The 25,831-nt window shown below is 38.9% G+C and overlaps 1 protein-coding gene across 1 annotated transcript in view; it reads right to left on the bottom strand.

Annotated features, from left to right (window-relative positions):
• The window catches only part of ADAMTS3 (ADAM metallopeptidase with thrombospondin type 1 motif 3), a 255,690-nt gene extending 233,504 nt beyond the window's left edge, over window positions 1-22,186 (bottom strand). Inside the window, exons 1-3 of the mRNA XM_074324473.1 lie at window positions 21,039-22,186; window positions 19,721-19,748; window positions 1,551-1,957 (exon numbers count right to left, since the gene is read on the bottom strand). Coding sequence (XP_074180574.1) covers window positions 1,551-1,957; window positions 19,721-19,748; window positions 21,039-21,107 — 504 coding nt within the window. The 5' untranslated portion in view covers window positions 21,108-22,186. The remainder of the gene's footprint in view (window positions 1-1,550; window positions 1,958-19,720; window positions 19,749-21,038) is intronic.
• Between the last annotated feature and the right edge of the window lie 3,645 nt (window positions 22,187-25,831).

The following is a 25,831-nucleotide window of genomic DNA, read 5'->3' as shown; positions in this document are numbered from 1 at the left end:
GACATGTACAGTAAGAAAAATATTGATTGCTAAATTAGTTTTAAAAATCACTGTGATAATCTATTAAAACAATTTATTTGTCTTTTGTTTTCCTTAAACTGATTTTTCAAGCCACCATCCCAAGTTTCAAGTCTTAACTGAGGAGAGGAAAAGTATATAATTTTTTTATGCTATAAAACACCGAATTAGGTTTTATACTCAATGTCTTACTTAAAAGTATTATAAAACAGCACCTTTTATATAATTTATTTCCATTTATATCTTAGTAGTATTGAATCAAGCAAGTTCGCTCCATGATTACTTTACACTTACTAAGTCTTCCAGAAAGTACTTTCTTTTTTATTTTTATTCAATGAACTAATTCAGATCTATTCAACTTTTGTGTAGAATGAGAAAAAATTGAGATTCCTTACATCTTCCCCAGAACATGGTCCAACCCCAAATATGAGGGCATGGACCCAAGCTACTGGCATCCAATTTGGAGAGTCGGACCTGCTATACATATTCTATTCCATTTTCTGTGCTGGCTCTTAAAATTCTACAGAACATCATGAGGCAATACAGGACTCAAAAATAAAGCTAAAACAATGAACTCACCAGCATTTGGTAAAATATATGGTATCATAACTCCTCTAAGTTGGGCCAATGTGGGCCCTATAGAGAGGACAACAGCAGAATATTCACAATATTGTTGGAAGACCAGCCCTGGTAGAATAATTATAAGTAGGCATGTAAGGAATATTTTGAGAACCTTAGAAGCAGTGACAAAACAGAGAATAGCTCTGAACTCCCAAGAAACAGCAGCCTGGCAACCATAGAAAGGAAAAATGGTTGCTTTTTTTGAACAAAGATTTCGAGTCAACTGTGGATGGAAGAGGCATAAACATTGACATACTTTTCAAATACCATCTGGAGATAAAAAACAAATAAAAATATTTCACATCTGCAGAGTGTGAAAGAAAGGTTAGTTACTGTTGGCTTCAATCACAAAACTGAAGAGCAATATATGGGTATTTTACTTGAAAATAAAGAAAAAAATGAACCAAAGCCACCATCCAGAGAGAACTACATCTTGTGTTCATAAAGTCATGCTTTTTGAACAAATTCAGACATAAGACCTGCTCATTTCCCATTTTAGCATTCTGTGGGGAGGTGAAAGAATGCTTTCAAAATACTTTCTTTTAGAAGATATCCAAAGTTTCCACATAAGAAGTGAAACACTATCATTTTGGAGGAATCTATGTTTCTTTAGAAAGTTTTCAGAATGCTTTGAAAGAAATAGGGAAATAAAACTCCCCAATGTAACACAAGTGAAAATATAAGCGAAAAATACTAAAGTAGTGGTCTATTGTTTCTTGGAATAATATCTTCATGTCAAAATGAAAGCCAAAGTACACATCTTTGACATTGAAATTCTTTCTACTTCTTCTTCCTAAGCTTAAAATATAATAATGAGGCATCCTTTCCACCTCTATCGTCCAAACCGTGCTGAAGCCATGCTGCACTCCCAAACACCTGCAAACATACACACAAAAGGGAATGAGTCTTACCAGACCATCACAGTTGCTAATGGCAACAGAGGTTCCTGGAATGTCCATGATGTCACCAACATAAGCACAGTTAGTCTGCAAAGGCTCTGTTTTCCAGATTCTTTCAGAAGCACTTCCTGGTTGATGATTATTAACAGGGTCGGTTATATTCCCAGGCACCGGAGAAGTCTCATGCCATTCCACAACGGCCCCAGGAGCTAGGAGCTGAGTGTTGGGCTTCAGTCGCAGATGAAAATCTCTTCCAAATGCTGTGATGTTAAAGAACAATTGCTCAGAATTGGGTGATACGTCCCTCGTTGACCTCTTTTTGTGATTTGCAGAAAGAATATGGGAGAGATAATGTCCTTCTAGATTTGTGCTGACTGGAGTGACGAGCTCATACTCTCTCTGTCTCTTTATTGATAAATCTGTGGAGTGAAAAACAGAATTGTAGAACCCTGTGCAACCAGAGAACACAGGAGGACATATAACATATGCATAAAGCACCCACCTCACAAGACTACACCTCAACTTGCATTATAATTATATTCCTGAATGATCTCATAAGTATTAAATTTTGAGAACTCACATAATTTTTTAAATGCACTTAGGTAACTCTGTGTCCAAAGAACCAGTTTTAATTTTCATAAAGTTTATTACAATGTAAATATTCATATCTCATATATATGTTTGAGAACATGAATATAAGTTTCCATAAACTATAGGTGGCTTGCTTATAATCAAGACATGTCCCCAATTAATTTATTATTGCTTAATGGACACCTGCTACAAACTTTTAACAAAGTTGCTATTATGTAGAAGACATTTTGTTTCTCACTTTTACAATTTTTTCCCTATAAGAATCCTAGAATTTATACTAATTACAATAGCTACTTTATATTGCATCTACCATGACCTATAATATATACACTGTAGTTTATGGTGCTGTAATTTATACACATTTTTTCCATCATAACAACCCTAACAATCAAACTTCAGAGATGAAGAAACTGAGATTCAGGGGGTATGTGTCTAAGGTCAACTAACTGTGAAACTCAGGTATGGATCCAAGTTGTACTCCAATGTCCATACACTCATTCTGCTACATTACATCAAGTCCCATAAATCACAAAATGTTTTCAGGAAATGAGCAAAATGGGTTAAAAGAAAGAAAAATCTGTAAATTGAATATACAGGTACTAGTTAGTCAAGAGCAAATGGCATTGTCATTTTGCACCATATTTCTTACATGGGACAGGCACTAATTTGAATATGAAAGTGTATTTGGGGTCCACCTGACAACATGGGCGGCCACTTACATGTTAAACTGAATTTCACAATTACAATAGAACTTAAGTCCCATTGCTTAGCCAATTTGAGTATTGTGTCTGCTAAGATGCAAGCATCCTTGGGAAAGATAATGCATTGAATGAATGAACCATTTATCCATTAACAGAAATGATTTTGAAGGCAGAACACAGTGGATACTGAAGGAAATGATGGGGCAATAGGATGAAGAAAAAAAGCATGGAAAGGTAAATCTGAGAACATGAATTAAACAGTTCCACACCGTAAAAATTCTAGGCTAAGACTAGTCCTGAGTGTATTCAAGTACCCTGAAAAAAATTCAATGATTCCCAAATACTGCTCACCTATCAAAACTACATGTATGTCATCCAATAAATTAGAGTATGAGACCCATAAATAATCCTATAACCTATGCTCTTAAAGTATCCTTATAGAATCACTATGTTTTCATTATTTTTCTGCTTTTTAAATATCTCAAACAGTGTGCAAAGTACCAGAAGACAAATGAAGGCATTTTGCAACTTGGAAATTTCTTGAGTGCATGTTTTTGATCATTATGCCACTTACAATGACCAATGGATTTAAACAAAACATCCTTCTTTACTAAATGTACAGAGTGAGTAACATGGTTGTAAACATTTACTAGGCAGAGAAGGAGTGAGGATTGTCAAATCAGAGAAAAGAGAGGCCTGGCTCCAACACTGGAAGCTGCAGCAGCACAAACACTGTTTCGTCGGCCTTCTGTATCACAGTCAAGGGCCTCCATTAGGCATCAGCATAAGCAAACGCACGAAGATGGTCTCCTTTACAACCAAATCCCTGGGGAATACTTGTGTAAATCCTGGTTTAGAGAAAGAACTCAAAATATTAGGAAATGAACTCAGGTGTCACAGGAGCACAGTGAGGGAGGGGAAAGTTTCCACAGTGAAGGATGAATCAGTGGGTCTCTTGGATGTGGCCTACCCCAAATTAATTCACTGAGGATAAGAACGCCCCATTCAACTTAGTATTCCCAATATCATCTAATAGAAGATTTTGTACTTGCCAGGGTCTCTGGTCAATAGAATTTTTAAAATACATATTAAGGTAGTAACACAGGTAACCAGAGAATCTTTGCTCTATTCTGCTGCACATTCTGACTTACTATCCAAGGCCCATGAGCATCTGGCTGTACCAATAATCCCGGTTGTAACTCTTTCTCTAACCATCAGTTTACTGTTTCATGGGCAAGAGAAAGCGATGCTTAATTTTAATGTATGGATTTCTCATCCCCCCGAAGAGAATTCACACAACCAAAGTCTAGACAATATACTGATGCCTGGATTAAGTGACTGTAGAACTAGAAAATTTAAGAGAAATTCAGGGAGGCTCCTCCACACCCAGGAGGATACCCAGAGCCTTATGCTTACAATGAACCATACATCCCAAATGCACTGGGACACTTCCATTTTTTCCTGTCAGACAATACATTCTGAACTTTTCAAAATATAGATGCCATGCTTCTATAAGAGGTCTATCTTCTCTAATACTAAATAATAAATCATTCCTAAAACATATATGTAAGAAATATTTCTGAAATTAAACCCTGAATGAGTCATTTTCCAGTTGGAAATTAAGGTAATCAAGGGAAAAGATGCACTTAGTAACCCCTCAAGCTACCATCCCCCTGAGGGTAGTTAACGTTAACAGACCTGACAAAGGGGCTACCCAGTCTCCTGCCACTGATTAGCAGAATAAATACTGAGCTGTGCTTTGTGCTCAAGAATATATCATCTCTAATTCTCACAACAGTCACAGTAGATAGATATGATCCTTGGTCTGTAAATGAGAAAGCAGACCTAGAAGGCCTGACACAGAGCCGGTGAGAAGCTAAAGAAAAATTTCATTTCTGAACATTTGATGCTGAAGACCATGCTCCTATGCTCTCATTCACTTTAGAATAGATGGAACACCTTGCTGTCAATTCCTAATTTAAGATCTGACTTATAAAGGAAAACTACCCCAAGAATGATGACATCTTCTACCACTTCTACCACCCTCCTCCCTGCATAGAAGAGGGTAAATGGGGTCAAATATATGGTGATGGAAGGAGAAGGGACTCTGGGTGAACACACAATGTGATATATAGACAATGTATTGCAGAATTATACACTTGAAACCTATGTAATTTTACTGACCATTGTCAACCCAATAAATGTTAATTTAAAAAAAATCAAGAAATAGGGGAAAAAAATGATGATGTTCTGCCTACCTGTGGCTAGTCAACTAATTTTGTCTCTAGTGTAACTTTAAAAATTCCTGTAAAAAGCTCTAAATTCGTGGTCTTTGGGAGGAGAAAAGGGGAGAGGGGATAAAGCTCAAAGCTATCAAAAATATTTAATTTCAGATTACCATCACATAAGAAAATCAAATTATATCCAATGTTAGTTTGCTGCATTCAGAAAACACACATTTCACAGGTTCAAATACTTCCACAAAGCAATAAATCCTATTGTTAAGGAATCAATTACAATGTCAGAAAGCAGCAAGTTAAGCATATGAACTTGAACAAGTTCTTTATTTTTTGTTAGGCTCAGTTTCCTCATTTATTAACTGAAGGTTAGTCAACTTCATAGGTTTGGTAAGAAGTTTAAAGGAGATTATGCAGAGGATTCGGCAAATATTAGGTATTTTAATTTACATGTAAATTAGCTACCCACTAAAATAATGTCCATGTGCAACTATTTAATTGTCAGCTGAGATGGCTGAAGGGCGACAGCAGTAAGTATGTAAAGGTTTTTGTAGGTCAGAAGTTCCACAAGCACAGAGGGCTGAGGCCACTGCAAAGTCACACTGTGGTCACTAATTATCCAAGTGTGACTGAGATACAGTGAATTGTCCAGTATCCGCTGGCATCTGCGCACACATGGTCTATCTCCCTACTGGTAGTATTGATGAACTGTGTGCAATCTTACCTAAGAGCAAACCCTTCACTTATATACCTCATCTTAGTCCCCTTTGCCTTTGCAAAAACTGTTTCAACAATTGTCCTCTCTCTCTTTCCTCATAAAATTTCCCCACATCACTAGATCATTCTCACCAGCAAATAAACAAGCTGCTGAATTTCCCATCTTAAAACAAAACAAAAACCTTCTGGATGACACATCCACCTCTAGCTAATCCTTCATGTTCTGTTCCCCTTTGTAGCAAAACTTCATAAGATGAACTCAGTTCAATGTTTCCAACTCCTCTCTTCCCATTCTTGTTCCTTCTATAACCCACTCCAGTCAGGCTCTTGTGGAGGTCACTTGTAATCCCATGTTGCTGAAACCAACGGTCAAGAATCCATCTTCTTACTTGCCCTATCAAGCAACATCTGATCCAGCTTCTCTTTCCTTCTTGAAATACTGTATTTACCTTCTAGGACACCTCTTTCCTCATTTTGTCTCCCCTCCTCATTGGCCTTCCTCACGTCCCTTATTCCCATGACCTGTATACACTGCAGTGCCACGGCACCAGGTCCACTGACTCTTTCTTCCACATCTACCTGTTCTCACTTTGTGAACTCATCCCGTCCGTGACTCTGAATGCCTTCACAATCATGTAGCTCTAGCCCAAGCTTCATCCATGAGATCTTCTCTTGTCAATTCAATTGCCAACAGATCCTCTCCATGTGAACTAGGCATCTTAACTTAACATTGCCCAAAGTAAACTGTTTTATCTTCCTGTTTCCAAATCTGCCCCTCACCCATGTCAATCAATGGCAATTCTATCCTCCCAGTAACTCAGACCAAAAAATTGACTAAACCATCCTTCACTTCTCACACCACACACCAAATCTTTGCATGAAGTTTATTGACTCTACCTTCAAAATATCTCCAGACTCTTACCATTGCTCACCACCTCCCCCTCTACTACCTGGGCCAAAACAACCATCGTCTCATTTTTGAATGAGCCTCATAACCATTTTCCTTGTTTCTGCTATTCCCCTTTATAGCCAGAGTAATTAAAGTGGCAGATCACATCATTATTCTCCTCAAAACCCACCCCATTCAGAGTAAAACAGCTCATAAGGTCCTACAGCCTGGAACTGGGAGCTCCCATCTCAAGGTCACTGCATTTGCTGTATCTCTGCCCATGATCTTCCCTCTAGACAAGTGCCTGGCTCACCCCTCAATTCCTTCAGGCCTTTGCTTAAATGTGACCCTCCGAGTGAGGTCTGTCCTGACCACCAGTAACCACCACATCACTCTTTATCCCTTTCTGTATTTCACACTTCTCTGCAAGTTTGTCACCATCTCAAAAATTTTATTTGTACGTTTATTTGCTTATTGTTTCTTTATACCTACTAGCATATCAGCTTCATGAGGGCTGGGATTCTTATCTGTTCTCTTCACTACCGTCCCCAGTGCCTAAAAAGACCCTGACTTCATTCAATAAATATCTGTGAATGAACAAATGAATGAATGAATGAATGAATGAGAGCAGTTTGAGCCTGAGGGGGTATCTAAAACTTTAATACATCCGCTTTTCCCCAAATAGTAATTTACTACCAAACAATCAATGACAGCAAACTACAAAAGCAGTTATGCACCTCTACAGCCAGAATTTTGCTTGCAAATGTTGTGTACATTTCTCATAGTTCCTGCTGGCCAATAAATCAAATATTTCATAGTATCCGAGTCTTACATTTTAAGCTACTAAGAACAACCAAAAGAAAAGGGTCTAATCATTAAAACAGACCTCCTGGAATGCAGACACAGAGCCCCTCACACTTAGAAGCAGGCAGCAGGAAATCAGGCACCACTTTGCAATCCCTTTGGATATTCACAGAATAACTATACAGGTCAAACATAAAAACGACCTTGAAAAATCATCTAACTCTTGCCTCTTTCTTACAATGAAGGCATCTCAAGTCGATAGCATTTTTTTTTTTTTCTGAAATTAGAAGTGGAGTGCCTTTAACTTTCTCCTGCTCTCTATGAGGAGAGACTATTCTCTGAGTATTCCAGGAGTATCTCTCTCCATCCCCCTTAACTCGCCTTCCCCGTGGTAAAGAATAGAGAAGTACGTACGTGATTGATAAGTCTGCGGAAAATAAGATGGTTGCAAAGCCCAACACCTCCCTCATCATTCCTCTTCCTGGGAAGGATTTTGATAAGGGAAACACGTTCTCTTCCACCTCCCCAGGGGCAGGCCCTGCCCCACCCCCGTGGGGCCTGACACACAGGGGATGGGTGCACATTCAGCCAGGACACTGCCTCACCAAGTGAAAGCCCTGAGCTTCATCCTGGTCTCTTGTAAAAGATGTCTTCACCATATCTTTAGGTTCGCTAATTTCTCAACTTATTCAGAAACCAGGAGGGTAAGAGGGGTATTTTTTCATTTAGATCCCCTCAGAAACTTGAACTACCTTTACGCAAAAGTATGGTCACATCTCTGCTGGCAGTCTAATTATGACACTAACAATTCTTGTCAGAGAATTCTCTCATTATCTCAATTCCTCATTCTAGAGTTTAACTTAATGCCTTCTTCCTTTGTGCTGCAGGAAAAAACTACATTCTTGTGTATAAATGCATGTATGTGTGACATATGTATACATCTGTGCACACACACACACACACACACAGATATTATACAATGTACATCTAAGAATTTGAGGGGGGAATGTTCTATGTTTCCATACATGTAAAGACCTTGGAGCTATTCAGACTTTCCGGTTTAACGTCAACCATGTTCGATTGTACTAATAGTTTCCAAACTGTAATTATTTCTGAGGCTTCTGACACATTCACACATGCCTGTGTTTTAACATAATACCCCACACATAATAGGTTAAAAGATAAGAAGTTCCCTCAAACTGAAACCTGAATTGGGATAGTTCTCTGCTGAGAAAAACCCTTTCACTCTTAAAAACACTAACCCAAACTGCTCATTTTCACTTGAACACTTAGCTTGCCTTCCTGACTTCACTATTTCTGATCATGATGTGCTGATTCTCCCAAACCCCCAGGCTAGAAAACTGACCTTCATTTCAATTTTTCCCCAAATTAATATCATTCAAGTCCTACTGATTTCTCCTTAGACATTTCTCTCAAACGGCTCCCTTTTCTTCCAATCACCTCCAAGTCCTCATCACCTCACACCAAAAAGCACCAACTCCAAACTCCCCACGTATAATTCCTCATTAGCAAATACTGTATAAATTGTACCAAAATCTTATCTAAATTACTGCCAGGAAAATTTTTTAAAGGGCCACTTTTAAAATGTTTAGGTTCTACCTCTTACTCCCTTTATGATTTGGGTCACTTAAGACTTTTGTATGTCAGTAGTCATGTGTAAAAATGAGAGTAAAAGTATTTACTTCATAGACTTGGGGTAAAAATTAAATGGCGTAACCCAAAGTGCTTAGAACACCATTTGGCACATAGTAAGTGCTCAACAAATATTAAGTATTAATATGACTATGTTATTCTCTCTAAATAGTTTCAATGGCTCATCATTACTTCAGGATAAAATAGGTTCAGAAAACTGATATCTATTTTTTATGTTAGACCTGAAAATTTACTAATTAAAGCCTCTCACTTTACAAATAAGGAAGTGAAACTCATAATAGGTAATGTAAGCAAATCATAACTTAACTTTGATATTTAAGGCCCTCTGTGTTTTGTCCCTAACTTATTTTTGATAGCATCTCACATACTAGCCTCTGAAAACATTCTCATGTGCTCATCAGTCCCAGTTAAATCACACCTGTCTACACTACTGTATCAGCAAGGGGAAAGGTACTGCTGCTTTCTCTTCATCTACGCAAATCTACCCAGCTCCCATGGCCTACCTCAAGGCCCATCTTTCCCAAGAAATCTTCCCTGCTCACTTGTCCAGAATACAGACCTCCTTGTCTGAGCTTCCAAATTCTCACTGTCATACACTGCATGTATAAAAGTTATAAAAAAAATCTCTATGGAAGAAAAGTTATATGCTTATGTCTTTTCATTAGAGAGATTTTAAATTCTCTGGGGCAGACATGTGCTATCTTAGCTGTGTTTAAATGTCCCCAGTCTTCCGGGAAACGTACATCAGTCTTTGAGGGGGAAAAAAAAAATCAATGGCTATTTTGGGAATTCTTGAGAAGGAGTGCTTTCAGTATGACACTGCGGCCCATACTTCGGGATTTTCCTAATTCCTTCATCCATTCAGCTACATATCTCACAAATGAGGACAGGCAGCTTGGTATGCTTCTGAGTATGTTGTAGAATGATACAAAAATGTCTCCTAGAGGAGACTAGATGTCCCCAGAACACTGCAATGACCACACTATAGAACAGGAAGAGAACAAAAGTACTCAGTAGTACAACACTACTAAGACCTGGAGTGACTCCAGTACAAAGCTCCCATATATCACGGCAATTTTAGCTGATCTAATTAAGACCAAAATCGCCAGGCAGACAGATTACTGGAATCCTTGTGATTGATGCAATGTGGCTTTAATCCCAAGCAAGGAAGGGAATAGGGTATGATGGTGAAGCACTCCAAGTCTGTCGTCAGAAAGCCTTGTGTTTGAATTCTGATTGGTTTCAAGGTAATATACTTTTTGGCATCCTGCAAGAAAATTATGGAAATTAAGGCTCAGAGAGATTATCTGTAAAAGAGGGATAATAATGAGAAGCAAATGAGGTAAGGCACATAAAGGGCTTGGTCCACTTAATATTTCAGTAAATGAAAAATTAGCTGATGTTATTTTCACTATCCCCATCATCTTCTAGCTAAAGCTACAGAAGAAGGAAAGCAGTTTTAGATTCCTTCCATGTCCCAGTACCCCTCCGGCCTCTCTCCCTGCTCCATTCCCACCCACGCCTTGTGTTTCTGATGTGGTTAGAAAGGACCTTAAGCTCTGTATCAACAGAAGGATGGAAGTCCAGGCTGACTGGCACAAACCACGTTCCATTACCCAACCCAGAGACTGGGATTCTCTCCCACGAATGGCTGATTGCTCTACGATGAAGAGGCAGTTCACACAGGCAATTTCCTTTACCAGGTATAAATCCTCAGTATGTAACAATCTGGACACAAAAATAAAATCAAATGAGCATTATTCAAGATCTGCTAAAGAAGTAGCTCCAACAACAACATTTCCAAATCCTGAGCCAAGGGAAAGAGAATGACTTTCATCAGAAATGACAGGAGCCAGCTGCTCCAGGAAAGATGTGCGTCGGGTGAAGAATGGACCTTAAAAAGGATACCACACGCCAAAGGGCTTAGCAAAACTGTAAATGCTAACAAAGAAGGGGACACAACTTCTCTCAAAAGCAATTAAAATTTAATTGTGACACATGCTGGACTTCTCTGAACACAGCCAAACTCTTTTTCCTCACTTCACCTCCTCTAGGCTCTTATCACAAGGCAGAGATACTCTTTGATGTCTTTTATATTAATTGCTAACCCATTTTCATAGTCAAAGATCTTTTATCAAGCTGTTTGAGGAAAAAACAAAAAGATGTTTTGGGGGGTTATTTTCACTCACTAAAAAATGGTTGTAAACTGAAAAATTATTTTAATTGTTTTTAATCTCTTTTTCATAAATATTTGTTGCAATTGCACAATGCTTATGTTAAAAAAAGTCATTTAGGAAAGAACAGCACATTCTTTTCTGTTCCAGAACATAAAAATCAGGTAAGAGAAGATCTTTCAAAAACAGCAAAACCATGAAGAAAAATGTTTTGTTTTTTTTTTAAATCCAAGTATTTTCTTTGTTTGCTACATCTTAAAAGATCAAATAATCAATAATAGGATAATAAGTAGCGGAGAATTATTTTTTAAAAAAGTGAGGCTCAAATGCCAAAATTTTAACATTCCAATCATAGTTTTTAAAGAAGCACTTCTACTGTCTATATTTATCATCACTGGAAGTCTTGCAGACTCGAGAGCTATATTAGGCATTCTGAAAATTAGTATTTCTCATACATCTTACAATTTGTTGATAGACAATAATTTTTAAGAATATTGAGTCTAGAATTTAAAGCCAGGAAAATCAGTATTTGTCTTTAGGGCCAAGGACTGGGGAAAATATGACAGATAAGAAATGTGGATAGCATTTTTAAAGATTTTCACTGAAACTTTACTTGTAGTAATTATATTTTCCAAATCTAAAACAGTCTGGCTCATGGTTTGACGAAAGTATGAGGAACTGGGACAGTCCAAGGGGCCACTAGATTAGTTCCTGTTGATGCTATAACAAATTTCCACAAACTTGGCAACTGAAAACAACATGAGTTTATTATAGATCAGTTTTGGAGGTCAAAAGCCTGAAATTGGTCGCAAGGGGCTAAAATCAAGGAATGAGCAGGGCTGCATATCTTCCAGAAAACTCTAGAAGTGATCTGTTCCCTTGCCTTTTTTTTTAACTTCTAGAGGCTGCCTGCATTCCCTGGCTCATAGTTCTTCCATCTTCAAAGCCAGCAATATCAATCAAGTCCTTCTTATACTGCCATCTTCCTTTCACCTACCTCTTCCATTTATAAGGATTCCCCCCTGGATAATCCAGAATAATCTATTTTAAGGTCAAATGATTAGCAACCTTAATTCCATTGTAAACTGAATTCCTCTTTGGCGTATAACATGACATAGTCATAAGTTCCAGGGATTTTGTAGTAGACATCTTTAGAGCCATTATTCTGCCCACCAGTTCCATGTGCTAGAAAGCCCTCACGTCTGTGACATTATTGCACATGTGTGCCTACCCAGCATCCATCCCTATTTCTTTAACTGCACCCCAATTTTCCCTCAGGTTAACCACTCCACACTCCACTCTTAGTCCCTATAAGTCAAGGGTGAAATGTCTTAACTGAGGCCAATCAGAGCACTGCATCTCTGACTACAGCGAATAGTACAAAGATAAGCTTATGACTCAAGCTAGGTAGCCAATAGAAGCCCTACCAGGAACTTTACTGGAACTGTCAGAAAAGAAATATTCTGTCTGGGGCTTTAAAGGTAAAATGATAGCCTAGAGATGCTGGTGACAGTATTTGCCACAATTTGGGAGGTGGGGAGGACACAGAAATCTTATCCTGATAGAGAAATAAAGCCCACACAGAGGGAAAATAAAGGTGGGAGGGAAGGGAGAAGGGGGAAAGAGAGAAGGAGAGACGGAGGGAGGGAAAGAGAAAAGAGAAGGAAGAGAAGAAGGAGGAAGAAGAAGGGAGGAGAAGAGATCCCTGATATTATTTTGGGCCTTCAGATCCAGCTATACCTGACTTTGATTACCTGATCAATTTTATTTTCCTTAACCAGTGTCAACTTGGTTCCTGTTATTTACACTGAAAAGAGTCATAATTAATATAGGAATCTTCTCTCAATGAAATGGAAGAAATTTCAATAAATGGAAGAAAAAGAATTGTGTCTTGTATACACAAAATATAGATGGTGTGGAATCCATATGGAATAACTGTTTTTGTACCATTCTTTACTCAACATTCTCCCTCTACTGCTATATTCCAATGAATTAAGCAACACTTCATTATCAACATAAAGATAACACATGAAAATAGAACTCTCAAAGAGCTGTCACATGATGAGCTGAGTGGTTGGATAGTTTACAAGTCCACCGCACAGTAAATTATGGCTGCTGGAAAGTCAAGGTGGCAAGCAGACCTGTCAAAAATGTAGGGATTAGAATGAGGTGCCTCCTTGAGCAAAAGTTTGTTGTTTGTTTTTTTTTAAAAGCACAGGACTAACATATACTACTACTAATATCTATTATTCTAGTTTGTTTCCCATGTGCCAGCATTTTATGAGTCCTTTACAACTCTATTAAGTAAGTAGTAGTAGTAGTAGGCCTACATACAAGAAACTGATGCTTTGAGGTTAAACTCATCAGCTAGAAAGTAGTAGAGTCAGGATTTTAAACCACATGGTGAAGAGTCTATGCCCCTGACTATTTGATGGAGGAACGGCAACAGATATTAATAGTTACTCTACTGGATATACTGGTTAGATTTTAGATTAAGGAATAGACTACATGTAAAGTTTGTACATATAAAAGAAGAGGAACTCAAATCATATGAATAATGATTTCAATCATCCTTTTTATTTTTGTGCGCCTATATACATATAAAAATATATGTACTATATATGAAAAAAATATAGGATATGTGATTTAATAAGTGAGACTACAGTATTTGAAGATTCACATATTAAATCCTATTTACCTTCTACAAGTTTCCTAAATCTTTTTTTTTTTAATCAGTCACTTCGAGAATGAGACAGACTATTTCATGCTGCTCACAATTTGTTCTAAATTCCATAAAGCTTCATCATGCTGGATTTGTGGCAATCATTTTTATAAACAAGAGTCTGACATTTTACCACAAAATCTCTCCTAGGGATTTACAGTTAGTCAGCAAAGTCATGTAAACGTATTTGGGAAATTAGGATGAATCAATTACATGTGGGAATCGAGATTCCTAAGCTAGGAAACTCTTCCCACGCTTTCCTATCCATTCTAAAGAATATACAACTCTCAAATTCTGTTCTATGATGTGAATGAATCTTCTCATAATATAAATACAGTTACAAAACATTTTTATATAATTGCTCATACTTTTGAGTACTTGATAACTAGAAATATGATTAATTCATTCCATCTTTCAGAGACTGCGTTACCAAATATTTAAAAATTATACTCATATCAAGAAGAATGGAGCCAAAACTAATTTGCACTTTTTTTTTTTTAAATCAACACCTTCCTATATTTCTAGTAGGAGTTTGTATTCTACAAACATTTTCAAAAGCCATTGTATCATTGACATGTATACATTGTAAAGTGTGTCATGTTAATTTGGTTTTGCTCAGTCATCAACTTCTCAGTCTCTCCTAAAATGGTCATTTGAAAAGCAAGCAATGATCTATATACAACACAGTGTGGCAGCATTCATTATCAAAATGATTACATAAATTAAGGTTTATTAGTATGCTGGGATTAAGATGATGTTTCTAAGAAGTTTTTAATGATAGGGAAAATTATATGAAAATATTAAACAAAATAAAAACAGATTTACAAAAAACATACAATCTGTGCATTAAAAGAAGACTGAATGAGAGTATGCCAAATTATAGCACTAGTTTGGTGTTTGGGATGATTGTCAAAAGTCTGAGGAATACAAAAAAAAATTAAAGAAGACGATTATAATGGGCACATATAAAACTTCTATAGTCAGAGCAAAAATTAATTAAAAAGAATAATTCAACAATGTATAATAACAGTAGTAGCACAGCTTAGGAGTAAAAATTGATCTCTATTAGAGGAACAATAGAGAGTGGGTGCCCAAAATTCTGGTAATAGCAATCCTCTTTGAGGAAGCATTAGAGTTTCATCTAAGTCATCATCGTCAAGATATCCTGTCCAAGGAGCATAACCAAACTCTTCATATTGATATCACTCATGATTTTACCAGGCAATTTCGAATTGTCTCTAATGGATTTCCAAGGTAATCTGGGTTGGCTCGTCACCAGCAAAGAATATTTAGAAATAATCATCCTGGAAACAGAGGTGACCTTGGGGATTTCTTAGTATTTCTGAGCAATATCATGATTATTTAGTAAAATGAGACGGGCAAACAGTGAATGTATGTGGAAGAAATATATTAGCTAAACAGCAATAAATTGCTGGTGATAGATAATATGCTGCACTTAATAACATCTTCATCTAAGAAGCTTAAATAATTTAGCAGTAACCATTATGATGCTCAATGGAGGGGTGGGAGCTAAATCAGTAGAGTCAAGTGCACAATCTTTACTTACAAGAAAGAATAATGGCTTGGGTAGCTAAAATTCTAAATTTTACAAAGCATGCTTTTAAACCTCCTTTAAACCATACTTTTTAGTATTATTGCTGGCAAACTGGATAGATTTTAATCTTAGCTTATTTTATTTCACCTGATTCCAGCAACAGGGCAAAAGATCCCAAGTAGACTTTAGGGCAAAATTAATGGGCATTTCAAATGTGCACATAATTCAGTTTGCCGAATACTTGTGAAGCACAAACAGAAAAATGTATAAAAACCGATAAGCTTAGATCCCTGAGATTTGTGGGGTGGAAAGAGAAATCACAAGAAGCCCTGCAAACACTGAATAATTGTATAGCCATTTTCACCATCCTCATTTTCTTGAGGACCAATTAAACATGGAGAGGAGCACAGAACAAGAGCATTTAAGAAAATTCAGAACACAGGTAAATCCCAATGTGATAATACCCTGCTTGCTAGATCTATTCATTAAATAACAAACATTTGGGGACCCACAGGGTATGTAGCCCCTGTTTTCCTGGGGATACAGCAGTCATCAGGACAACGTCTTTGCTCTCATGAGGTTTACAATAGAGGAAATGCTTGCTATATGCCAAGGACTAGGTGAAGTGACTTACACCAAACCTTGAAAACCAAATACCTGCAAATGATGAAAAAAGTATCTCTCAGTAAACTGCATATTTGAGAGGACAAGATTAGCAACTTTATTTTGTTAGGAATGAAAGGTAATGGAATTTGAAGCTGGGAAGCAGAAATAGGGCACAGAAAGATGAGTATGCCCCAATTCCAAGAGAGGGGGTGAGGGAGGGAAGACAGCTTAACACCAAAGCTTCACAATTATTTTTTTTTTCTTCCTCTAATGATACTCAGGTAAACGCAAAGTGGTTACAAGTGAAACAAAAGGACTCAGACAATTCTTTCTCAGATTCTCCAATCACTACAGAACTAGGATTATTTCCCAAGCCACATGTGTCACAGAGCAAGGTTCTTCATGCAATCAGAGCAGCCCACCAGCTGCCCACAATCACCCTAAGCCTCCAACCAAGGCCATATTCTGAGTAAGAAATGAAATAACTCTGTGATGTGCCACAAAAGTATGTCATGACCTCATGAAACACATCTATGCATATATACACAATGCATACACATTCATACATGTGCCTATGTGTATTTATGCGCTTATATATGGGTGTATATAAGCACACACAGGTGTAAATAGGTAGGTAGGTAGTTCCTCTGGTTGACCAAGGAGCAGAGAAGTAGGTCACATTTCAAAACCTCTTTGCCCATTTTCTCTAAGGTGAATCATGCTTACCCACAAACCAAGACGGCATTTTTCCACTGGGTGAAGAGAGAAGGAAAGAAGCAACATCCCCTATGACACATTATATAGGTGATACATCTATGCATATGCTAACCTGCTCCCATTACAAACTGCCTACTTTTTACCTAAATAGCCTTTCTAGTCTACAGCCTTGAAAAACATATCAGATATAATTCTAAAAATTGGTTTGCTAAGCCAGATACTAAACAGTTACATGTTATAGGATTCTATTTATAAGAAACACACACAATAAAACTTGGCAAAATTAATCTATCCTGTTGGAAGTCAAGAGAGTGGTTACCCTTCATGTAGGGAGAGTGTTAGGAAAGGGACACAAGCACTATAACGCTCTGCCTACTGATCCAGGTACATGGGAGTGTTCGCTTCCCTTCGTGAATCATCAGTAAGGGGTACTTACGTGCACTATCCTGCATATGTATCATACTTCAGTAGAAAATGCTTTTTAAATTTAGCTTCCTAATAATTTGTGTCCTGTGACATCAAATTTTCCAGAAATTATTCAGAACCATGGCATTTTCCCTAGCTTACCAACAAATATAAATTAATCAATTTTACAAAACTATTAGTTTTTCCTAATTGTATAACTGATCAAAGAGCACCTCTGGGAAGATCTATAAGACCACATTTAAATCAATTATTGGAAAAACGTTGATTATATGTAGAGGTGTGCATCTTACCAAATCTTATTAGCAAATATTTTGTGCAGGGGAACACAGAAGAGAAATCTCATTACTGTGTGTAAGACTTTTTTAAAATATATTTTGAAATCACTCTTAAGAGCTACATAAATGATGATAACCCAAAGTCAAATGATAGCTACACTTTTGTTTTCACAATACTTAAGTCAAAACCTATTTTTCATCTTTATTTTGTCTCTTCACTCAACTTAAAAATGGTAAATAAAAATGATAATAAAAGAGAGATATTCCATAAAGCTGAGGAACTTGGGAGCAAGTAGAAGAGTGCCTTGCCCTACTGCTACCTATCCCCCTCCTGCCAAATTTAAGCACACCTGTACTTCTGTGCCTACAGAAAAGGGCTACCAAAGTAACTTATTTTAGCAAAAGGACTGAACCAGTCTAACCCAGGGTTGCTTACATGAAAGCATGCTGATTCTATCTGACAATTTAATCAAAGCAATATATTTTGTTCCTTTGGTAGAGTGGGTAATCTTAAAAGAGCTTTTTAATTTACATATCGAAAAGTTGGGATGTTTCAGTAATGAAATGATTAAGTATTAAAAATAAAACAGCTTTCTTTTCCCTACTTGTTTGAGGATTGGTTAAAAAAAAAAGAAATGCTCTCTCTCTCTCTCTCTCTCTCTCTCTCTCTCTCTCTATATATATATATATATATATATATATATATACACACACACACACACACACACACACACACATATACATACACACACTCACTTAGGAAACCAATATATATATATATACAGAGAAAGAGAGAGAAAGATGGCTGAATACTATCAACTACAAATGACAAATGTCTCTTCATAAACACTATTTTTAATGCAGTTCTCAGCCACTCTCCTCCCCTCTCTCCTGCTCTTACTATGCAGGTTTAAGCTTGAGGAAGAGTTCCAACAATGCTAAGCACTGAGTCGGAAAGGAACATTCCAACATATGCTGATATACAACTGCATATAGACACCTCTGATCCTGGATCTTGGGGTCTCCCTATTAGTTTACAAGTATGGAACGCCCCCAGCTCTCCACCATGCACTACAGCAAGTAGCTGTGTAAGCTCTCAAGCTTCATTGTCTTCAAATCTAAAATTGGTACAGTGGTGCCCGTACTTCATAGTGTGGTTGCAAGAATTAGAGGACATAATGCACACAAAGCAATTAACACTGCCTGGCACATAGTACATAGGCAATGACTTGTAACTATGTTTGCAGTAACGAAAACTTTTCATCTAAAAGATGACTTTACAATATCACTTGACAAATACAGAATTTACAGAGGCTGATACTCTGCCAAAAAGAAAAATTATCTTTTAAAGTAACCCAAGTTAAATGTTGTATAAAAAGGCTTTGAATGGAGCCTGGCTCCTTGCCAGATGACTTTCAGTCTCTGAATTCAGAACAAATACATTATTATAAACAGTTCCAAAAAAGACCATGCACTTTGGAGTGATCCGTTTCAAGTCACTTACACTCTGAGTCTCAGTCTCCTCACCCACAAAATGGGAATAATTCCCACATCATCAGGTAACACTGAGGTTTTAGATGTTATTTGCAAAGGGCCTAACAGTATCTTACACATTAGTAGGTAATTATTTTAAAGCAGATAGAATAAGTCATCAGAAGGTTTATGCAAAGCTGGAAGATTTTTAAGAGAAAAATTTCCATGCTCTGTTCATTTTCCCCTTCTTTGTAGCATTCTTACACTTTGCCTTCTGCTCTAATCAGCTATGCTACTCCTAATGCTACACGAGTTGGTTTGATTCGATTTATCACCATATCTTCTTTCAGCCCCTGTATCTCCCTCCAAGAAGCTACAAGTAGCTTGTCCAGTAATAAATTGATGCTTGAAAAATCCAAATGCAGAATTTTTAAATCGCTATAACTCATCCTGAGGAAAGTGGGATTCTCCTCCCGAAAGAGGAATTGAAGAACAGAAATGTTCCTGGACTACAAATTACTCTTTAACCATGAGAGAAAGTTCAGAAACAATATTTTGCTTAGCTTACTTCATTCCTTACTTTCTACTAAGATAAGAGTGACATCTGAGAACAATGCTTACCTATTTGCACCATTTCTTCATTACCAGCCTGGAAAGGAGGGGGGAAAGTAAGAAAAAGAAACAGTTACTGGGTTTCATCTTATCACCTTGTGCGTTTTATTTCTACCATTAATGCTTTTTAGGAGCTAGCTAATCAGGAGATGCTGAAGACAGGGATTGGTGCCTAAAGGTTGCACCTGGGTTTGCAGAAGGTTCTTGTGACCGGAGCAGGAGCCAATTCAGGAACAATTCGGGGCAGGGAACTTTGGCCATTTTAATTTAACATTTATAAAGCTAACAAAATTAAATAGTGACACTGAATATGCTTTTCTGAAAATTCCAGATACTGGGTAAGGATTAGAAAAGAAAGTCTCTACATTACACGTGCGAAAAGAAGCCTAAAAGGGGGCCTGATTTATCAGATTTGAGGTCAAGAATCAACAATTCTAGACTTTCTACCCTATGTTCAGACCAGGCAGACCAGAGACGCTACAAAAACTCACGGACAAATTCTGAACCCAAAGTCCCACCGGCCCTGTGCTGATGTGATTTACTACAAACGGCTCGGCTCGTCCAGCTTAGCCTTAAGGACTCTTCTGAGAGCATCGGGCTTCACCTTGAGTTTCCAAAGGGTGGGGGCTGGGCCAAAAAGAAACAGAGCAGCACTCAGCTTTAAAGAGGAGGAGCTCTGCAGAGGGGGAGGGGAGAAAAGCGGCCGGCGCCTCCAGCCTCAGCCCAGGAAAATGCAGGGCAGGAAACATCCTTAGTCTCCCTCCCCAACTGTCAAACCCCAGCCCCGCCGCGGTTCTCCCAGGACACGTGTCTACTGGATCGCTCCCTGTCCGACCCAAACACTTCCTGAAACCCCCGCCTCTGGCTGCCCGAAAAAGCTGTGATTCAGTGAGGAGAGAAAGCCCCCACGAACCCAATTCCCGCTGCAGCAACCAGAGCACTGGTATCTTGGACCCAGCGTCCAGAACTTCATTCAAGCGCCCAGACCGCCCTCTGGAAAGGGGAAACCAGATGCCCGGAGAGGATGCGAATTGGCTTCAGTCTGTCACCAGGAATTGTTACGAATGCCGCAAAGTGGTGAAGCTCTAGGTGTGACGAGCCTGGGCTCCCGAAGTGGGAGTCATAACCTCCCGTGCAATTCAACCCCCCACCCCAAAAAGCCCCGCGCGCTGCGCCCAGCACTCAAAACACAGTTCCTGAAAGCACAAGATAACAGGGAAGGGGGGGGGGGGGGAGACAGAGGAGGGGAGAGAGGAGGGGAAAGAGGGGAGAAACTTTTTCGGGAAAAGGTTGGGTTTCAGTTTTTTTATTATTATTTTCCACTTACTTGTCCATCAGCTGAAGTCCTAACCTGTACCAGAGCGGCTGCTATCAACCAAAGTGACAGGAGAACCATCACGAGTCGAGTTGACTTTTCAACTACTGGGCAAAGGAAATGCCCAGAGCACACACCCCCCAAAATAAGTTTCTTCTAAAAAAAATTTTTTTAAAGGAAAAAAAAATGCAGAATAAAAAATTAAAAAAAAAAAACCACAAACAAAACCCTGATCTTCTGTGCTTTGCTTCAATGAAAATGAAATTTGAGCTCTGAGACTGGCCCCCTCTATTCTGCAATTCTTTCCACTTCACCTTCTCACCCCGTCCTCCCAAACAGACTATGCAGGAGCGAGAAGGTGCTGCGAGCCGGGCACGGGCTGCACCGGGAGAGGGGGAAGGGACAAGGGGCTTCTAACTATCTCTGCCCAGAGCGGCTTTTTCTAGACTTTTCGAGCACCATTGGTCCCTAAGGTTAGCGCGAAGAATGCTTGGGTCCCCTGGAGCACAGCAGGGGAAAGTATTAGCAGAGAGAGGAGCTAGCGAGAGCGGGAGAAAGAGGCAGGGAGAGGGAGACTCCGCGGCGCACAGAGGTGGGGGCGGGAGGAGCCGAAGGGGAGGAGGAGGAGGAGGCAGAGGAGGTGGGAGGAGTGGGCCGCTAGCGGGCTCCTGTTGCTCGGAGAGCCGCCGGTCGTCTGCTCACTGCCGGCGACCCGCGGGGCACTAATAAGGCGGCCTGAGCCCCCCGGGCGGCCCCTCCCGCCGCGGCGCCCACGTCACGCGGGGCCAGGGCCGGCACCCGCGTCCCCTGAGCCCGCGGGAGCGGCAGGCGGGGGAGGAGAGAGGAGAGTGGGGAGGACCTAGTGGGCGGCCGGCCCTAGGCAGAGTCAGGATTTGAAATCGCGCGGGGGCTTGCTTGTGTCCCGGGCTGGACCCACCACCCCCGGATCCTTTCCTGGGGATAGAAGGGGAGGCTACGGTCCGGGGAAGCCACGGGTCCCGACTGGCTGGACCCGGCGTTGAGTTAATTATGAGAAGGGGGAGGGTCCAAGGGCCAGTCCTGGGCTTTAAGAAATTCACCTCCTCCAACCTCCACTGCTCTCCCAGCCAGGGAAGAGTCTTCCCGAGAGAACCCCTGGAACCTTCAGGTTTTAAGGACGCGGTTATCTCCCTTCCAGACACCAGTCGCCTCCCTCGTGTGGTGGGGGTGGTGCCCGCCGCCTTTAAGTTCTTGTTTATGCGCTATTCGTTTATATTAGGTCTTAAAGATACCATGTCTCTTCCTTGACTCGCCGGCTGCTTCCGTTTATCACTAGAGTACACAAGCTTCAGCCTCTCTTCCTCTCACCAAGATTAAGCTATCAAATGATTTCTGCCCAGTGTGGCCCGGAGCTTCCTGGGAGTAGATGACACCAACCTGGGCTCCAGAGACAGGATGAATTTGCTGGAATCCAAACCCAGGCCCACTTCCTTGAGGGAGGCTCCTGAGAGCCCTTTCCAGAGAGCACGGGGATGGAAAAGGAAGCACATGTCTCCATCCTCCATTCACCAGCTTCTAACACTCCCTCCCAAGAACAGACCATGAAAGAGGAGTGATTAGGCACAAATTTAGGTATAATCTTCAATGACTTCAATTGCAAGATTCTTGCAGGGGCCTGCTTGAAATAAAATGTGTAGAACCTAATGTTTGTTTTGCTAAGGCATGCTTCGATAAGTCATACTTTTTCTTTTCTTTTTTTTTGAAAAAGGTGTGAGTGTGAAGGGTTTTCTGATTAAGGGTTGCATCTTTACATTCCCGTAGCAAGTTTTTGTGTTCACAGATGTATTGTTATCTGCTGTCATCTCAAAATCATATATACAGGACACTTACATGTGCAAATAAGAAACCAGATAACTGAATGGCCCTACCATTAACAGGGGGTATTAGGTTAAGTAGTTGTTAGTTGTAATTATAATTAGACCCCAGCACTGAAGTATCTCTAAATTACTTTTTTTCCTTCAGTTAAAGCCTTCAACATTTTTGCCACCTGTCATTGACCTGCCATCCAGGAGTGATTTGCTGATTTTGTGCCTAGTTTTCTTATTGATTAAAAAGAAATAACACTCATGGTCTATAAATTTAAAAATATATTAATTTACACTGAGAAGTAAAATAATGCTAGAGTACGTATCAGAACACCTGGATTCTAGACCCAACTAACAGCCCTCTGACCTTGACAAGTTGCTAAAGCTCTATTTTGGTTTCCCCCTATATTTCAGCTTTAAAATTCTCCAGTTCTAAGTAATAACAAATACTATATTTAGCCATGGCATTACAGTAGTCTTTTTGTGTTAATTTTACAAAGGTCAGACATTTGTTATCACTGTAACTTCAGGCACAATAAGTAATTCATATGACTTTCATGAAACCAGTGGCTTTAGACATTTTTGGCCATGACCATAGAAAGAAATATATTTTACATAGTGACCCAGTAAAACTTTCATGATTCAGTACTTACTATATATAACAACCGCGATATTTTCTATCCTACTTGTTTTCTTTTTTAGTTTATTTTCCCAAATACTGGTCAGGATCCTCTTCATTGATTTCATAACCCAATGAGTCATGACCCTCATTCTGAAAAACACTGATGAGAGTATACACTAAGGTTTATATTTCTTGGACTCTACATGAGTTGAGTTCTGATTAATAAGGATCTCCCAATATACTCTCAGACAAAGTTTACCAAAGTATGTCCTGGAATGTTAAACGTTTTACAAAAAAACAAACAAACAAAAAATTGAGAGTCAAAAAGTTTGTGAAGTATTCAGGTAAACAAAATGAAATGAATTTCTTTCTTTTTTTTTTTTTTTTGGAACTTTACAGGGACTTTAATATCCTAAGTTATACTGTGAGTCTTCGAGAGAGATATAGTGCACTTTTGTCCTCATATTGATGTGACCATAGAATGCTTTTCTCTCACGCTTTATCCTCCGAGGAACACACTAAGGGAAATGCCATTACAAAGACCAGTTATTAAAGTACAATGAACTTTGAGTCAGATAGGAAGGATTCACATGTAGATTCAGCCTCAGTTTTCTTGACTCTAAAATTGGTTTAATAATACTGCTTTTGCAAAATGTTCACGATAATTAACATAATCTTGCATGTAAACTGTCTAGCACAGTGTCTAGAAAATAGTAAGGGCTTAAACGAAAAATATTTTTTAGACAAAACTATGTGGCATAGGTACAGATGACTCACTGATAATGAAATGTGGCAAGTTCTAAGAAAAGTAGGAAAATATAAACAGCTAAAATGGATGAACTTTTAATTTTACCAGAGATAATGTTAGGAGTCAAAGGCAAAGAAGTCGTTGAGTTCCTTCCACAAACTGACCCCTACCTGCCCGTGTAGCATCAAACCCCTGCCATTCCCTCCATCTTTCTTTGCCTCCAGCTAGTGTAGTTTCCCACACTCACATCCACACTTGCTCATATTGATTTTTTCAATCTGTAACACCATTTCTCTTCCTTTCCACAAGGCAAAGAACGTATTACAGAAGATGCTAATAGATTCTCCACAAAAATGCTAAAGAAATGTTTGTAGTATGTTTTCTTCCAAAGTATGTTTTAAGTAGTGTCAACTAAGAAATCCCCAAACCTGTAAAGAATTTTTACGAGTTTATTTGAGCCAAACTGACAATTCCCAATAAGCAAAATCTCAACAGACTGAGAAAATGCTCTAGAGAATGGTAGTTTTGCAGCTAATTTTATACATTAGCATCAAAGGAGGAGAAATAAAGAGGCTTCCGTGAAATCCACTGGTGGTAGATTAAGGGAGAGGGAGAAAGCAAAGTGGGGAAAACTCCGGGATTGGATAAAAAGTAGAATGGAGAGGTACATACTTTTTACATTTATGGTACATACAGATGGTATGCAGGGAACAAGATAACAATGAGGGGTTCTGTGCTCTTGTGCTCTGGTGCCAGCGGTTGTGCCTTGAGGGGTCTAGAAAAAAAGATTCCTCTGACATTTCAAAGGTATGTTATATTAGATGCAAAAAGACAACAGACAGGCTCATTTACGGTAAACATTGACCTTTCTTTGTCAAAGAAGCTACAGGTCTAGGAAGTGACTAACCACAAAGTGATTCACTTTTAGTTAGACATTTTTATGTTCAGACTATCATATGTGATTACTTTCAGTCTCTGAGTTTGCAGGCCTCCCGTGAGCTTGTCAGGTTTAGTATGTGACCCCTTTTTCATCTATAGCAAAGAAATGATTTCAAAAGTAATCACCTGTATGTAGTCTCCCTAATAGTGAAATCATCCCCTTTAAACTTAAGTTTCATGAAATCAGTTGATGTATGGACATTTTAATCTGTGCATCCTTGTATTGGCAGCAATTAACTAAGCACAGAGGTGTGTGTGTGTGTGTGTGTGTGTGTGTGTGTGTGTGTGTTCTCTGTTTGAGGCTGACTGGTCAGTGCTGTGTATGTGGATGACATTTTGATACCGAATGTTTATTGTATATTAAACATATAATTAAATTTTTTGTCATTTCTTGCAGCAAGAAATTCATTTGTATGTTTGTTATTGCTTCTGCTGTTTACCTTTTCCACACATTTTTAAAGACTTTATTTATTTAGAGCAATTTCAGGTTCACAGCAAAATTGAGGGGGCGATGCAGGGATTTCCAATATACCCCCTACCCCCACATGTGCATAGCCTCCTCTATTATCAGTATCACCCCAAAAGTAAGAAAAGAGTGATACATTTGTTAGAATTGATGAACCTATATTGTCACATCATAATCACTCAAAGT

This window comes from Rhinolophus sinicus, linkage group LG02 (genome assembly GCF_036562045.2).
Source record: "Rhinolophus sinicus isolate RSC01 linkage group LG02, ASM3656204v1, whole genome shotgun sequence".
NCBI classification, from domain to species: Eukaryota; Metazoa; Chordata; class Mammalia; order Chiroptera; family Rhinolophidae; genus Rhinolophus; species Rhinolophus sinicus.
This window is presented reverse-complemented; position numbering and strand designations above follow the sequence as displayed.